Source organism: Doryrhamphus excisus, linkage group LG15 (genome assembly GCF_037039965.1).
Source record: "Doryrhamphus excisus strain RoL-2023G ecotype Guam linkage group LG15, RoL_Dexc_Guam_v1.1, whole genome shotgun sequence".
Classification (NCBI taxonomy): domain Eukaryota; kingdom Metazoa; phylum Chordata; class Actinopteri; order Syngnathiformes; family Syngnathidae; genus Doryrhamphus; species Doryrhamphus excisus.
In genome coordinates, this window is record NC_136371.1 from 9,846,242 (window position 1) to 9,863,224 (window position 16,983).

The 16,983-nt window shown below is 41.6% G+C and overlaps 1 protein-coding gene across 13 annotated transcripts in view; it reads right to left on the minus strand.

Annotated features, from left to right (window-relative positions):
• The window catches only part of atp11a (ATPase phospholipid transporting 11A), a 33,469-nt gene that overhangs the window by 13,611 nt on the left and 2,875 nt on the right, over window positions 1-16,983 (minus strand). For 11 of the 13 annotated variants that reach the window (XR_009119735.2, XR_009119737.2, XM_058050926.2 and 8 more), the window contains exons 1-9: window positions 15,762-16,084; window positions 4,073-4,195; window positions 2,332-2,421; window positions 1,838-1,918; window positions 1,651-1,758; window positions 1,454-1,582; window positions 1,267-1,370; window positions 1,141-1,188; window positions 57-121 (exon numbers count right to left, since the gene is read on the minus strand). Coding sequence is in view for 11 of the 13 variants with exons in the window: in XM_058050926.2 (XP_057906909.2) it covers window positions 57-121; window positions 1,141-1,188; window positions 1,267-1,370; window positions 1,454-1,582; window positions 1,651-1,758; window positions 1,838-1,918; window positions 2,332-2,421; window positions 4,073-4,195; window positions 15,762-15,806 (793 nt within the window). In the remaining 2 variants the exon portion in view is untranslated. Of the gene's footprint in view, window positions 1-56; window positions 122-1,140; window positions 1,189-1,266; window positions 1,371-1,453; window positions 1,583-1,650; window positions 1,759-1,837; window positions 1,919-2,331; window positions 2,422-4,072; window positions 4,196-15,761; window positions 16,085-16,983 lie in introns of those variants that run through there. The other 2 variants (XM_058050928.2, XM_058050929.2) reach the window with 2 other exon arrangements.

The window sequence follows — 16,983 nt, forward strand, 5'->3', positions numbered from 1 at the left end:
GAGCATCACAATATAGTTGAAGTGATATGTTCCTAAAACCTTCCATTTTAATTTACCGTAAATGTACTCCGTGTTCTTCAGTGTGGCTCCTCTTAGAAGGAGGTTCTCTGATCCTAGTGGCCTGCAAGAAACATTAAAAAAATTTCAGGAAGACTTTAATATACACAATAATAATGCACATGTACTAATATCTGTTATCGGTCTTGCAGTCCAACAATGAGTGCAGAAATATGCCCAGTACAGTGGAACCCGTTTATGTCCACAACCCTCGGACTACCTGACATCAGTTCTCAAGATTACCAAAATTCATTCATTCATTCATTCATTTTCTACCTCTTTTTCCTCACGAGGGTCGCGGGGAAGATTACCAAAATTTTAATGTAAATACTTTTCAACCTACGACAGTTTTTTGACATGGTTTACCTCCATTTGTGCATACGGTCAAATTTCGCTTCATGCCCGCCCCAGTTTTCGTTTGATTCGATTTTGGTAGAAACATTTGCCAAAATGTTTCCTTCCTCGGTTTACAGACAATATTGCACTAAGGAAATCGCAACCTCATGTGTCAAATGAAAGAACCTAAAGTTGCAAACTCACTAATTGTTAAATAACTCCGTAGCTATTTCAACCTTGTGGAAATTCACCCATTGAGGTCGAGGCTGGAACCAATTGGCTGTGATAAATGGGAGCCAACTGTATTTCCTACCAGAAAATTTGCCACGGTTTCTGGCTAATCTTTTGGAATTAATAACAAAAAGCAAGGTATCACTGTATTTTTATTGTGATTTTTGTGTTTTCATATGATATTTTATACTCCGTATTACGGCTTCAGCTGTAATGTTGTTGTATGTCTTGGCTATAATGACAATAAAGCTTTCCTACATGCGCAAATTTTCCTTCCAGTTGCTATCAATCTAAAAAGAATGATTAAGTGGGTGCAATTTTCTCGCTGCTGTGGTAGAATCCATGCTTTTCCTTTGCACTGAACAGGAAGTTATCCTGATCCTGGTGTAGGTGTTGGGTGAAGAACAGTGATTGAACATGTACTGCATGTCAACATCAACCTAAGCAGAGACTTGCACTAATAATTACAAGGTGAACAGGGTTGCACTGTACGTGAGCTACGCATTCTAAAATGACCTTGCCACAGGCTCGTTGTCCATGTAGATGTTGATGCGGCCCACAAATCTATGTAAAAACACAAAACAGGTTACTTATTGTGGAAGTGTCGCTGGTCTGGTTTAAGCAGCAGCACGTCTCACTGACTTGTACAGGTCTGGTTGTGGTTGTTCACATTCTATGGTAGCGTGGATGGTGTCCACCTCCTTTTCGGAATTGTACGCTTTGGTGTCCTGCACTGCGTAGTACGTCTGTGGGTGGAGGAAGGAGAGAACATTCCTGACCCAACAACTCTATGGAGTACCATCCAACATAAGTACACACGATTGCACACCTTGTGGCTGCTTTCCCCATCCAGACTGGCTGTGGTGACATAGCAGGTCCCATCGTCTCGTGATGAAGAGAGCAGGATGAGATCACAGGGGAACGACTCGTTTTCCTTTACAAAGACAATGTCTCCCACCTGAGGCAAATAAACATGCTGTATGGAGTGATATATATATTGGATTGTGACATTCACACAAAACACACCCGTAGCTTGCAACTCTGCTTGCGGATCACTTTGCCATGTTGCACCACGTGGACAGGACACTGGTTGACGGCGTTGTCGGCTTTGTGTCTCAGCCAGTCCTCATAACCCTGAGAGACAGACCGTGTCTTATTGTCGCATGGTAACAAGCAATATAACATGACGGTGCTGCTGGCCTTGGGCTCTCACCTGTTTGATTGCTGTGACAGTGATGACAAAGACGAGTGGAAGTCCACTAGTGACTGGGCTAGTGGGCGTGTCGATGATCAGCTAGGGAGAAACAATCAAAGGCGCTTGGAAATAGGACGCAGCAATGAGAATGCAAGCCCTAGCCCAATTTATGGCAAGTGAAGTGAAATGAAGAACGAGCAAAGAACATAAACTGCTGGACGACCTCGGGGTTTAAGGTTCCAGATTGTACTGTGGTAGCCGAATGAAAAAGTGCTGCTTCATGAAAATTAGGGATGCACTCATCCACTTCCAATCCCAATCCCTGAATTTGGATATCTATCAATGGTGATACAATTCCAATACTAAAGCTACTGTTACTCTAATATTCAACTATGTCAAAAGAATATCAGCTGCCATCATTACAGCACAGACATAGCTCATGGATCAGAAATTGATGATACTTTTCTGAATGGTGACACCAATGAAAATAGGATGTAACGGTCGTGTTTTACCTGAACCAGAAATATGATGAGAAAGTAGAAGTTGGCGACCCTCCTGAACTGCTCAAACATATTCTTGGGGATGAAGTTCCAAAATGTGTACTAGGAACAGGAAAAAAAACACAAATTGTTATATAGTTTGTATTCCTTGGTGCCATTAAACCTAAAAAGCTCATTCTATTATGTTGGAAACCTCATATTACAAATATAACACATAAGGTGGACAGAAATATTTCAGTATTCTACCGCTTTTTCCTCACAAGGGTTGCGGGGGTGCTGGAGCCTATCCCTGTCGAAATATGGAGTAATAACTATAAAAGCAATCTTCACTCGCTAAATGTACTACAAAAAAGGTCAGTAAGGACAATTCATAATACTAACTACTTATTTCTAAATCACAAATACTTAAACTTGCTGATATTGTTCATCTTCAAACAGCTAAAATAATGCATAAGGCTAAAAATAACCAATTACCTAAAAATGTCATCCAATACTTCTCTACAAGAGAGGAGAAATATGATCTCAGGGAAGAACTACATTTGAAACACTTCTATGCTAGGACTACGTTAAAAAGCCATAGCATTTCAGTATGTGGAATCTAACTATGGAATGGATTGAGTAAGGACCTCAAACAATGCACAACGATGAGCCAATTCAAGAAACAATACAAGCAGTTGATGTTTGCTAAATACAGGGATGAAGAGTCTTGAACCAGTCATGATGTGCTATACACTGTATTTTCTGGACTATAAGTCGCTCCGGAGTATAAGTCGCACAATGCCAAAAACGCATAATTAGGTAGAAAAAAACATACATAAGTCGCACTGGAGTATAAGTCGAATTTTTGGGGGGTAATTTATTTTACAAACTACTTGACCAAAACAGACATTATGTCCTCTTGGAAGGCAAGTTCTAACAATAAAAGAATAGAGAACAGGCTGAATAGGTGTAAGATGCTAACACAATGGTTATTCAGCTACACAAAAAATAAACATGAACAGAAAAGGTGTCCAGTGTTTATGTCACAAACAGTTTTTTTCATTTATAAGTCACTCTGGAGCATAAGTCACAGGAACAGCCAACCTATGAAAAAAAGTGCAACTTATAGTCCGGATAATACGGTATATCACTATATTGACAGTTACTATGGTACCCATCGTGTCATTGTATGGTCATATCACGTCGTACTTTGGTACGTGACCAAAAATAAAAAAAATAAAAATTAATAAAATAAAGTAAAAAAAAAATTTAAACTACATTAGGAAAGCAGGAAGTGAACAATACAGTTACTGATTGTAAAAGTACCAGATGGATGGGTAGGATTTAATAAGCTTTGCTTCTGCCTACTCCTTTTGGACATGTGGAACTGTGAACTGATTATGTGATGCACTCAATTGTAATCTGATGCATGTTCAAATGAAATAAAACCATTACCATTACCATTGTATTTTATGCCGAGGTCAGTTGGCATGTGCTGTAGTTCAGCGGTCTCTCTGAACAGGCCAAGCTTCAAAAAAATGAATGACTGAATGAATTTTTGTAATGCTGCGTCTTCCCATTATCGCAACCACCAGCAATGTCTGTGAGGGATGTTGAAGAGTTGTAGCAGTACTGACTGTTTTTTCCTCTCATGTCATGTTCACTCATCTCTCTTCTGCACACTCGAGTGCTACTGAGCTGCAGCCTTACACTGTATGTGTGTGTATGTGTGTGTGTGTGTGTCTTTAGACCTCACGTGTACGTTCTCACTGACCTTGGAGGACACTATTCGGTTGTCTGGGAATCTTTGCTGTATGAAGGCTTCAGCTCCTGGAGGAGGCTCCTTGTGCCCGATGTAGACCGTCCTGCTGTCCACCCAGTTCTCCTCACCCACGCACTGCAGGGGTGAAAAATGGAATAATTATTCACTCTTTATAATGTCATTTGTGATTTTTGGGGGGTGGAATCTTTCTGAGTAACCCACGTCTGAGACAATTCGAAATGTTCATGAATCATGTGACACCCACATGTTTCTAACAAACGGTCAGAATGAATGAGTAATTTCTCCTCAATAAACAGCAGCTTTTGTTTTCACAGATACGCAGAGTTGTGTGTGATTCAGACCGGAATTCAGAATATGCAGCCACTCTCGTACAAACATACATGCACGCAGAGGACAATGAGGTTGCATCCGAGGAAATAGATATTTGCCCTATTTTGTGCTTCTCTTTGCTTTTTCCTGAATGGAATCGTTCTCTGGTCTTCACAAAATCAAATGAAATCAACTTTACTTGTAGAGCACTTTTCCTGCAAGGACATGCAACACAAAGTGCTTTACAGAATTAAAAACAATTACCACAATTAAAAAGAAAAACAATTACAAAGAAAGCCCCTCCCTCCCACCCTCCATACTAGACACACACACACACACACACACACATTAGGGAGACATGGCATGGCACTGAGGATCAAGGAAACACCACCTTTGGGGCCGTCCACACTGGGAGGAGCCGCAGGCCGTGCCATCGGGGGACCAGCACCCGGACCCCCCAATATCCTAATGGCCAAGACAATGCTACAGTTGTCATTAATACAGCAAAACAACGACACTACTGTGTGTATAGCTTAAGCACAACAAGCGGTTGTGGAGTGCAGAATAATAAAGCCACAGTTCAACCCTGAGACATGCAAGCTAGAGTTTGGAAAATGTCTTATTCCGATCGTATTTATCAAAGAATTGAAGACCACCTTACGAAGTCATTCAATGATAGAGATTAAATATTGTTATTGTTATATTTAAAAAAAAAGAGAGATTAAATATTGTGATTTCTCGTTTGGAAAAAAAAATCACTGCCAATCAATGAATCACATCCAAACTGTTAAACTGGCACATACCCCAAAATAAAGGAAATCAGTGCCGAGTGTGCAGCATACTGTATATATTGTATGTGGAAATGAACAGATGCAATGTGTCTTATTGCCTCTGTGGGTGACAGTGATGTTCAAACTACGTTATCGTGTGGCGAGTGATCCAGTCTCCACTCCACGACTGTCATCTCTCAGTGGCACCCTCCTTTCCATCTCTAAGGCCTCTAAGCTAATAGCTCTCTCTCCTATTGATTGTGTTGGGCTTCCATCCGCTTTAAAGCTTTTGCACAAAAGTCTGTCTGCGTTTAAATCCAATCAGACGGCATCATTACAAAATAAAATATAGTTTATACCGGGTTGAGCCAGGATCTTCAGCGTTTGGTGGTAACTGGAGACATTGGGCTATTCTGAACCCTGGTTATCTTTTCGAGATGCGTTTCATGTTTCAGGATATGGCAGCTTTCAAGAGTGTATTTATAGTTCGAGGGGAAACGTTTGTGGTCAGAATGGAAGGGAGATGGAAGATGGGAGCTTGCAGACGCACGCACATGCGCACACACACACCAAACAAGCTGACCCTCTCCCATTGTTCTTAACAATCGTGTTTCCTCACACTCTTAGAGGCAGCATTGCAAGCAGGACGTTGACTACTCATGTGATTCTCGCTGAATCCTAATTGTTTATTTTACCAACACATTTTTTTGACAATCGTATGCTTCAAATTTGGGGGAACCTGTTGGTAAAAGACCTTTTCTATTTGCGCACAACCGAGCAAGGTTTATGAAATGCTTGGGTGAGTTTGGTGTGTAAGTTGAAAGGGACTTCAACAAGCAAAACGACTGCCAGCCAACATTAATGACCTCGAAACTGGGATGATTTTTGCTCATCTTATAATCATATCTTGTGTTTTGGTCAGTTGGTACAGTCATATTTGTATCACTCATGACTATAATTTGCTTGCATGCCGATTGAAGCCCATTTCTCAAGCAGTCTCGGTCAGCCGGTTTGGTCCAGGACTACTGCATTAATACTTGACCAGACAAACCGTGCTAGCAGTGCAAAAGGCCTCTAATCCGTCCTAATGGCAATTGTGAACACACACAATTGTAATTTCTTCCATTTTCACTTCCTCTTTCAAATACTGCCAATACATTGTGGTTGCTAAAAGGCTCATTCACGCATTGTCCTTTTCTCTTTCTGCAAGTGTAATAATCAGTTGACCGTCTAGATTAGTCCTTATGGGAAATATACAAGCCAGCGCTGCTTGACACCTGGTGTGTTAAGATAACACACAGCAAAGCTGAATCACAGCACCATTGGGCACAGATGACGACTGTTTCTCCGCTAAGCCATTGTCACAACTGTTGGCCACCATCTCTTATCTCTCCATCTTTATCTCACCAACAGGCACGGCCAGACTACAAGTCAACAAACGCAAATGACGGCAGCCTGGCCTCTGTGATACGACCACACACAGACACACGCACACACCCTTTCACACCTGAATGAATCATGAGATGAGTGTGCGTTATCGTTCTTCTGCCTTTGGCCTACAGGTAGTCTATACATACAGTATGGAAGTATTTCAAATCAGAGCAGTGTGGCAACAGTCTTACATTTAAACTGCTTGGTGAAAGGAACAAACCATTTTAACATGACTTTCAAGAAAAAGTACAATATAAAATATAACAATATACTGCAATCTACTTTACTTTCTACTATCTTGCACACATCCGCCCTCTGTGTGTATGCTAGCAGCCCCGCCTCCACCCACTGAGATACAGTATATAGAGTGTATAACTGACAATAGTGATCATGACGTTGTTGTATGCAACTAACATACCAAGGCGCTAAATGCAATGCACAGAGTGAACCATTTTCCTGCCTGAGACACACATAAATATGGCAATACAATGAGGCCGGCAAAATTAGAGTTCATTATTTTGGTTGGACAGTTATTTCTTTCTGAACAAGAAATCTTGTCACATTTATGACACCCCTAATACTAACAGATTACTCTATTAATAGTCTAGGAAAATAATTGTTAGTAGGGCCCTAGGATATCCGCGTTAATGGTATAGCCAAATTAGCCAATAAAAAGAGAATCTACTGTTAAAGCCCTCTGTGTTCCCTTTTATGGAGCAGTGTAGCAACGCTCCCTGTAGTCAAAGCCAGCAACTCCAGAGAGATGAGCTAAAATAAAAGTTCACCTGCTTTCATTAACTAAGTGGGTCAGCAGGCCCCATACTGCACGGGCTGGCTTCTGGTGCAAGTTAAGTGTTTCGCTATTGTTGTCTTCCAATTCATGCAGATATGCTTGACAGATCACAAAACCTAGAACAGCGTTGTGTTCCGTTGACTCCAACTCGGATTGATTTTCAAATGAGTGTCATTTCACAAACATATTTTTACTTGTTCTGAGATAAAACAGCAGTCTTGTGTAACCAGCCTCTTGTATAAACTGTTGAAATGGTGAGAGTCGGGACCAGAGGCGTGCTTCTGTCAGCTCTACAGAGACATTCATTTTCCCGGTTTCCTAGCTGAGACCCAAGATGCAATCCTGCTATGCCACAGTGCTCAAGTCTTCAAGAGGTGGCATTAACACTCACTGCTTTGATGAGACAAAATACCCACAATTATACTCAAGTGTCTCCCAAGAACACGCATTAGGAGTAAGCGGTCTCTTTGTATTGTAGCGGCTCCACACAGGACTTCCGGAGGATAAACACAGTCATTCTTTGCATGTCAAGGGAATCAGCAAAACACTGCTCATACTTGCTACATTGTGCTCTGTGAGGGAATAAGAAGGAACTGCTGACAGTCACATGACTCGCCCCGTGAGTTAACCATCTGCCTTCAGGTCATGAGGCCGTAAATGTTTAAATAAAACCATACATAAATTAGCTTTTTAATTGGTCCACAACACGTTCTACAAACATAATTTAACAGGAAAACTTAAAAAAAATTAACTAGGAATTAAAAAAAATAAAGTCAAAATATTTAAAAGAAAAAAGATAAAATAAAAAAGGAAAGATTATATCATTTTAGTAGCATGAAATTAAAATAAAGATGTAATACACTGGAAAAAAAACTTTTTTTTTAAATTCAGTTAAATAGTTGATACTAATAATGAGTTTATATTTAAATATATATAACTTCCCAGCTGCAAAACATGTAAGATGCCTGATACAATGGAGCAAACCCAGAGTAAAGAAATAGTGCACCCACAGCTGTTGTTTCATCGGGATGGTGCGTTTTGCTGATCCCATGCGTAGAGGTGCCATTATCTGTTGGCACGCATGCTGTTGTTATACCTCACTCTGTCAAAACTTTCACTTCCTGCTGTAACTCATTAGCTTCTATGCGTCTCAAAGGAGTACGGACAAAAAGAACTGAAATGCTTTTCAAGTTTCATCTTTCTTCAATGTGTTTATTTCACCACTTTTTAGTCTCTTGCACATTAGCGTAAGCCCTTTTCACTCATCCCTAATGTTTGTCCTGTGGGGACACTTGCGCGTAATGGTGTCCATTACATTGTGTTGCCGGTAATCACCGTCGCACAACACAACACAAACAAGAAAGTACATATGAAAACTGCATTTTGACCATAAAGTCAACACAAGGGCCTAAAAAACACAGCAAATTTGTATAAATGACCATGATGCATGACTAAGTCCCATAATAATATGTTAATGAGGAGGGCTAACCGGTGGTGTGGAGTATTAAAGGGGCCTATTATGCTTTTCCCCTTTTCTCACCTATAAATGTAGTTAGAATGTTGTATTGTCGTGTTAAACGATACCAAAGTTTCAGATAATGATGGCTCAATGCTCAGTTTCAGAGAGCAATGCCAAAACCTTTCCTTTGTGATGTCACAGAGGAGCAGCCTTGCCACTAGGAAGTTTTTTGGGCGCGTTATTGTGTGTAGCTGCTCTATAGGAGTCCACAAATCAATACAAAGGGTCGCAAGATGAGCATAACCGGTCCCCCTAAACTCTGAAACTGTTATATGCCATTTTTGAAAGGACTATTGAAGGTATGAATGTGAGTGGTTGTTTGTCTGTATGTGCTGGCGACCAGACCAGGGTGTACCCCGCTTCTCGCCCAAAGTAAGCTGGCATACGCTCCAGCATACCCCCAGGACCCTAGTGAGGATAAGTGGCATAGAAAATGGATGGATGGACACACATTGAGAGATAAAATGAGAGAATCACACCTACGTCATCCTCTTCATCCTGGACATGCACTGCCAGTGTTGCCATGGTAGCATTTAGGATAATGCTACCTCATGTTTAAAAGGCCTTAATGGCACCCTGATGGGCTCTCATCGTCTCTTCATCATCATTCTATTCGTGTCTGAGTCCCACTTGCACTGACTTGTGGCTCATTAATAGCTGCTCAAGCCTGCTTACGCTCTTGCTTCAGAGACTCTAAATAGATCACATGACGACCAACAAGAACTTTGGTCAAATCCTGAAATTTTTAATAGCGTCCTGTTTATTCGGAGACCGTTAGCTGGCAGCTCTGGGTTCAAACATTTATGTGCAGCATAGTGCTGCATCGCCCATCAAAAACTTTTGGCTGTAATTGAGTCGGCCTACAGTGGTGCGAAAAAGTGCTTGCACCACCCCGATTTCTTATTTTTCGATTGTCAGATTTTAATGTTTCAGATGATCAAAGAAAGTTAAATATTCGTCATACATTGGAGTTATGTTTGTTACGCTGAGCTCTGTTAAATTAGCCCTCCTCTCTTGTTCACGGTGCAACATCGTAACATTCCCATGAATCGTGATGCCCTTCCTTGTCACTATGCGAGACAAATACACAACGAGGAGAACATTACTGTATGCTCAGTTTGTTCTTCATTAGCTCCTGGACAACCACAAGATGAACAACCTGCCCCTACTTTCCCTCCCTCGCTGTCCACCAAATGTATCTTATGCTACCCCTGAAAGTGGTCAGCTTGAGATCATTTGACTCATTTCATCAGGCAGTGCAAACTTGATGGGACAAATGGAACCTAATGGCATCATGCGGCTGTCATGAGGCCAGACACATGACCTGCGCTGGAGTAGAGATGGATTTTAGAAGCAACGAGCTCCTCATGAGAGCTTTGCACTTTCCAGCCGTAAAGGTTAAAAGGAGACGTGTGCACAGACGCAATTACATTTGCAGTAATTATTTACAATGGCAATAAAAGTGCTGCCTCACAAGTCTGCAGAACAAAATTGCTGATCAGGAAACAAGAGAGCTGACAAAATACACAATTAGTGAGCAACTAGTGCATTATTTTGTTTTTAAAGTATGTAAGTAAGAGTAATGATGGCTTGTAATCACAAAGAAAAGTATGTGCTGATTTGCAAATTTAGCTTTGGCTGCTTTGTTTGTGGAAATTACAATCAAATATTCATGTAGTGATGATTTATTCATGCTTAAATGCTGCATGTAGTGCTGTTAAACAATCGTTTGGGTTGACAATGGGTTTCATTAATGGTATTATCATCCGGCATCATGCTCTGTTTATATGATTCCTTTTCAGCTACTTCTCCAGGTGTACTTACACAACTGTGAAATAAAAAAATAAAAAATAGCATCTAATTACAGTCAAGCCAAATATCCGGGGAGTTCCAAAGCGTCCCCAGCATGCTCACTGGGTGACATGTCCGCTGAGTATGCTGGCCATGCAAGAACTGGGATCTTTTCAGCAGCCAAGAATTTAGAACCCATATGAAAGACGAGTTACCAATGCATTTCCAATCACTTTATTAATGTAAGTTCCAGGATGTTGAACACAGCGCTCTTATTTCCAAGGTGGGAAGGTTGTTGAGAATGTGTCATGTAGCCTCTGGTGAGGATGCCCATAAAGGAAGGGATGCAGTAACAGTTGCATGGGAGACATGATTAAGTGTACGTTGAGAGGTCAACTAGTCTACCTGTTGGCTAACAGTGTGGATCAATAATGCTACAGAACAATCAATGTTCATTTGTGCGCAAGTTGTTGAACTATGGACATCACTTAAACGCACCACGACATGCTGAATGTTCAGGCACTAGGCATCATCAAAACTTTTACACAGTGATACAGACTGTGCAGCTGCTTTGCAACAAACACCTACCGCAAGCAGTGACTACTAGATCTTCCCAAGGTCAGTGCCATACTTAGCGGGAAAGCTTTTAAGCAAACACGGCACAGAGAGTGAGAGTATCGGTCGGATGCACAGTCAGCGTTTGGGAACACGAGGCTGTATATTCTCACTTAGTTTTTATTTACTGTCTGACGTACGGAGAACTGGGAATGCTTTGTTCCGGCGAGTTGGCCGGCTATCACTCCCGATGTCAGGAAGAACATTAGGGTAGCACAGAGCCACGTTATTATGACGAGCCAAGTTCAAACATTCCTCTCTTTGGATAGAGGCATCCATGTGTCGTTAACCTTAGGCTATACATCATCCATTTCCTTGTTCTACGGGCTATAAATGTCATTGAATGTAACTGCAATGGTGCTGATACAAGCCTTAATGGATCTCTTTGCCAGTTGCCTAACCTCTATACACGGATTAGTGGTCTTTCATGTGTTACATATTGGATTTGTTGAAATGTACCAATTAGGAGCATAAAAACTCAACACACAAAGGCCCAAAACCTGCTTATGTGAACTGACATTGTCCACTGTGGTGTCGGACTGCAACTAACAATTATTTTGATTGTTGACAAGTCATCGGCTATTGAAACCATTAATCGACTAATCGTTACAGATAACAAAAAGCAATGAAAATTATTCCTATGGGTTCTGAAGACAGAATGTCCGCACTTGCTATTGCTATAACAGTCAATACAGTAACAGGTAATAGGGACAGCGTCACTGTAGCTCCAGGAAGACATGAAATAATACAAAGCAGAGTCTTTTTACCTTTTTGCTTTCATGTTTCACTACGTTGGACGCATTTTTGGGTTACGTTACGTCGTTCCAACTCACCACTTTGTGGTAACGTACGCCCACCCTATCCTTAACTCATTTTTTGCCCCTTTGTATTGAGTTGGGGCGGCACGGCGGTTAAGTAGTTAGCGTGCAGACCTCACAGCTAGGAGACCAGGGTTCAATTCCACCCTCGGCCATCTCTGTGTGGAGTTTGCATGTTCTCCCCATGCATGCATGGGTTTTCTCCGGGTACTCCGGTTTCCTCCCACATTCCAAAAACATGCTAGGTTAATTGGTGACTCCAAATTGTCTATAGGTATGAATGTGAGTGTGAATGGTTGTTTGTCTATATGTGCCCTGTGATTGGCTGGCGACCAGCCCAGGGTGTACCCCGCCTCTCGCACGAAGACAGATGGGATGGGCTCCAGCGCCCCCCGCGACCCTTGTGAGGAAAAAGCGGTAGAAAATGAATGAATGAATGTATTGAGTTGATAATAAACTGATAAATTGTCACTTACAGCTTGGCTTCTGACTCTAAGTAATGTTGGAAAGGCATCGGAATTCAGCAACAGTTTGGCGGATAGTACAGCTTCGCCAAAACAGTCCCATAGTTTACTCTTCACCTCCAAACACTTCTGGTCTTTAGGTAAATTAGATGTCCTTCAAACCTGAGCAAATATTTCCTGCAAGCCATTAGCGCTAGCTCCGTGCTAACACGGTGAAATCATAGCTGTGAAATAGTGCAGCAGAACAGGGGGAGGGCAAGCCTGCAGCTTGTATCCGGGAAAGTCTGGTTCACTGTGATGTCACAGGGAGCCGGTGTTAGAAAGAAACTCTCTGAAACCGAGCATTCAGAGCAATCCCAAACTTCTTTGAGGGCTCACTTCCAAATGCATGAACCAACTTTGGTATTGTTTAACACGAGAATACAACATTCGAAAAACATTTATAGGTCAGAAAAGTGGGAATAAGCATAATAGGTGTCCTTTAACCTTGTAAAATGATCTGCTATATGAAAGCAACACTGACAATGAAACAACATAGTGGTCCTATCATTGATATAAAGACATTGCTTGTGCTCTGGTTGGACGGCCAGAATCAACAATGTATCCCAGTGGGCCTTTTGTTGATTCAGGTAGTGATACTGAAATTCATAAAAAGTATATTTTGCTTTCATCAAATCCAACCAGTCCGTCAAGCAGTGAAATGACCCAAAGACTTAGACCCACAGCTTAGAGTCGGCCTGTAAATCCCTCTGGTAAAGATGTTAACCCTGCTGGTGGGGGTTAAATGATTAGGATGAACCTGCTGCTGCCCCGGCCTAACAAATTCCATTATACATCTTTACTGAGTGGCGGCCCTTCACAATAAAACACCAGGTTGACCAGGTTGGTGCGGTCATGGTCATGGATATTTACCAGATCTCTGTGTGGTAGCTGACCCAATCTAAACAATATAAAAGAAGCATTGAAGACTCCAAAAGCACCAACAGCCTGTCCGCTTGTTAATTATTGACAAGCAGACATTGCCAAGGAGTACATGTGAGCCGCCGGCCTCCACCTCACCCGAATACAACTCAATCCCCTCCCCCCCCTTGTGTGCAACATCTCGGTTACTGCAGCAGCTTCTCATGTCGAAACCTTTGCGCCAACTGCAAGGTGCGTCTGGTGGAATACAAGCGGCAGCGGATCAGTGATTGGCTTGGATTCATCATCGGGATTAAGTGGGTGAAGGTAGTGAACACCAGTAACCCTTTAATCCGCACGTAGGGAGAGATTCTGCTTCCTGTCCAGGAATCTAGATTAGTTGGCCATGGAGGAATGCTGCTCGTCTGCAGTCACACACCTCCACACACAGGCAGGGCACACACACGCACACACACACACCCCGAGAGCAGCCCGCTCATACTGAAACTATGTGCACATTTCATTCTTTCATTCAAACTTCCCTGTCAAAAATCTTGACTATCCCAGTACATATTGAGCGTGAGGAACAACACAAAATAATTCAATTCCTGAAGCTCTTCACAAAATTAATGAAGGGCAGCTATCAGATGACATAAGATAATTCAATTCCTTTCCCTCACAGGATTATTAAATTACAGTGGAGTAGTGGACTCACTGAGGTGAAATGCAACTTAGGTCAGAAGTTTGACTAGACTTTTTTGGAAACGAAACTTCTGGGTTTCACATTCTGAAAGGATTAACTTCAGAGGGCCTGGTGGGACACTTAAATGAGAATATGGGAGCAAGTGGTGAGTAATGGAACTCACATTCAAGCTAGCAATACTCTTGTAAAGACCTGATCTTTTCATCCAGCTTCATGTGACATGTTTATTGTTGTTGAAAATTAAGGCTAAAATTAAGTGTTTTTTTGTCTTTTTACATGTTATGTCCAATAATTATCAGCCTGCCGATAATTAGAGGCACGATATCAGCGGCACAAGTCGCTGCTTTTAGGTACCTTCATTAGTTACCATTATTAATCTGTTCTTCCAGAAACCCAAAAAGGGGAAACACTTTTTAAACGATACTTTGATCATTGTACATGCAGAAAACAATGGTGGTTATTTTTGGTGGTTAGCATGTTGGCCACACAGTCAGGAGATCTGGGTTTGAATTTCCATTCAGGCATCTCTGTGTAGAGTTTGCATGTTCTCCCTGTGTATGTGTGTGTTTTTTGCCATTTACTGATATTCCATGAACGCACCGCACCGTATTGGCAAATATATAAATGTTCCAAACCTTAATCTTAAATACGCAGCTGTTCATTTTGCATTGGGGCGGGCAACACAATCAATTTAGCCCAAACCCATTTGTCTTAAGCTGTTATCCAGATCAATGACACAAGCAGACCTCATCAGCATCCCGCATCCTATCAGTCACAGGCTTGTCTCAGGCCGCTTGTGACAACACAGCTCCATTTCTGCTTCCATACAGCAGGGATTTTACTTTATTGGCCATTAGCAACAGTTGGAAGGCCGGATCTAAGCCTCAGATAGCAAGGAGCTCTCATGTGAGTGACGCTCGTCTCTCTCAACACATTAGCGTGGAGCCTAATGTAAGAGCCATGCTGGCCGGTGGCTCCACTGCAGCCCATCGATTTGACGAGCAGGGAGGAAAAAAACAAAAACAAGTGGATTACATAATTCATGTGACTGTTCCATTTGTAGTCCGGCTCCAATGAGAGATGTAGTATAGTACATTTCATTGGATGACATAGACTCTCCTGGAAATAAATGTATGACTTTTGCATCAGCACAGGCATACCAATGTGATGAATAAGTTCGAAAAGGACTTCCAGTGACAGATATTTTATTGGGACAATGTCTTGACAGCATGTGTATGTGGGTGTTTATGGCTATGTGCTATTTCTGCAAGTCGCAGCTTGCCTGAATATGCAAGCTGGTTCTACACACTTGGAAGTGCTCCAAGGTGGATGTGCTTTGTGATCTCATTTCATGATTTTATAGTTACTTAACACACACGACTATCGGCGCAAGGAAACAACCAATAAGAAATAGGTTTGCTAACATCAAAGTAAGAATGCTCTCTTAACGGCCACTTCCTCTTGTTAGTGAAACTTAATCCGGATAAGTGGTGGAAAACAGAAGTAAAACCTCGCACAGCTTTGTGTATTGTTCAAGTGTGTGAATGAGCGCAACGACAAAACTCACATATCTGCTGATAAGGGTCCGGAGAGTGCTAAAATCCATCCCCATCCTGTCGCTCTGCCCCGTCCGGCCACCGCGGCTTCTTCCCGGCTTGTTCTCCCACCCAAAGGCGCTAGCTTGTTCTTAATTCTCTCCTTCGATCCATGCCTTGTTTCTTCCCACTTCTTCGTCCTGGATTTCAAAAAAACTGACCGTACCTGGAGAAGCGAGAAAAGCTAAGGTAAATTGAAATTGTAGCCTCGCAGCCGGAGCCAAACTATGTTGACATCATCCTCACTTCCACGCTTGGGGTTGACTAATCGTCTTGCCTCTCGCGCCCTACAAAGAAGCTTTACTCAGGTGATTTTGGCGCATGCGCTCTCGAGTGCTGTCAGTCAAGTTGGGCGTTATGACAAGTTTTGGTAACAATCAAAAGAACATTGCTGATACCAATACGGCAAGATCGTGATCATCAAACTTGGGAATAATTTAACAATATATAAATACATATACAATTTAACAAACAAAAACGTTTAAAACAACACATATTATTATAACAATATCAGCAAGTAAAACAAATGATTCTCGTATGCTCTTGTACTACATGCAATTGTTCGTTGTTATTGAAAGAAAAGCAAACACTACAATTAGCTTTCTTTTTGCCCCCTGAGCTCCCCTGAAGCATGTACTGTACTACTAAACAAGTTTATCTTAACCAGGCTCTCTTTGGTTTCCGGCTTAACCACTCCAAACACTGAAGATGTGGGCCAACAACGTAAGTAGTTTAAAAATACACATCTATACACAAATACACATCTATATTTTTCACTATTTCAAATGAAACTGTATGAAAATTGTCTTGCATGGGCCGAGTGAGATGACTGGTGTTTGTGGGTCTGGTACATATGTACGTGCACACAGGTACATCACCGTTGCAGTCACAGAAATGCAACCAACAATATGAAGTCATGTTGTTGTTAAGATAGGGTATACATTCAATGATATAGCTAATGTTTGTCGCTAAGTTTGACCAAAAAGCTACCATTAGCTGGCAACAGATCTAATGCATTTGTGTGTGTGTGTGTGTGTGCATGCATATCCCAAAAGGCAATCATCCAACTTATTCTGGATCAGGTGAATCCTGTTTCGCAGTACAGGCCTGTGTCCAATAATTTATTGCCTGAGATTGTGCATAATATAGCAATATACAATTCTAACAATATCAACAATGTAACAATATGAACAA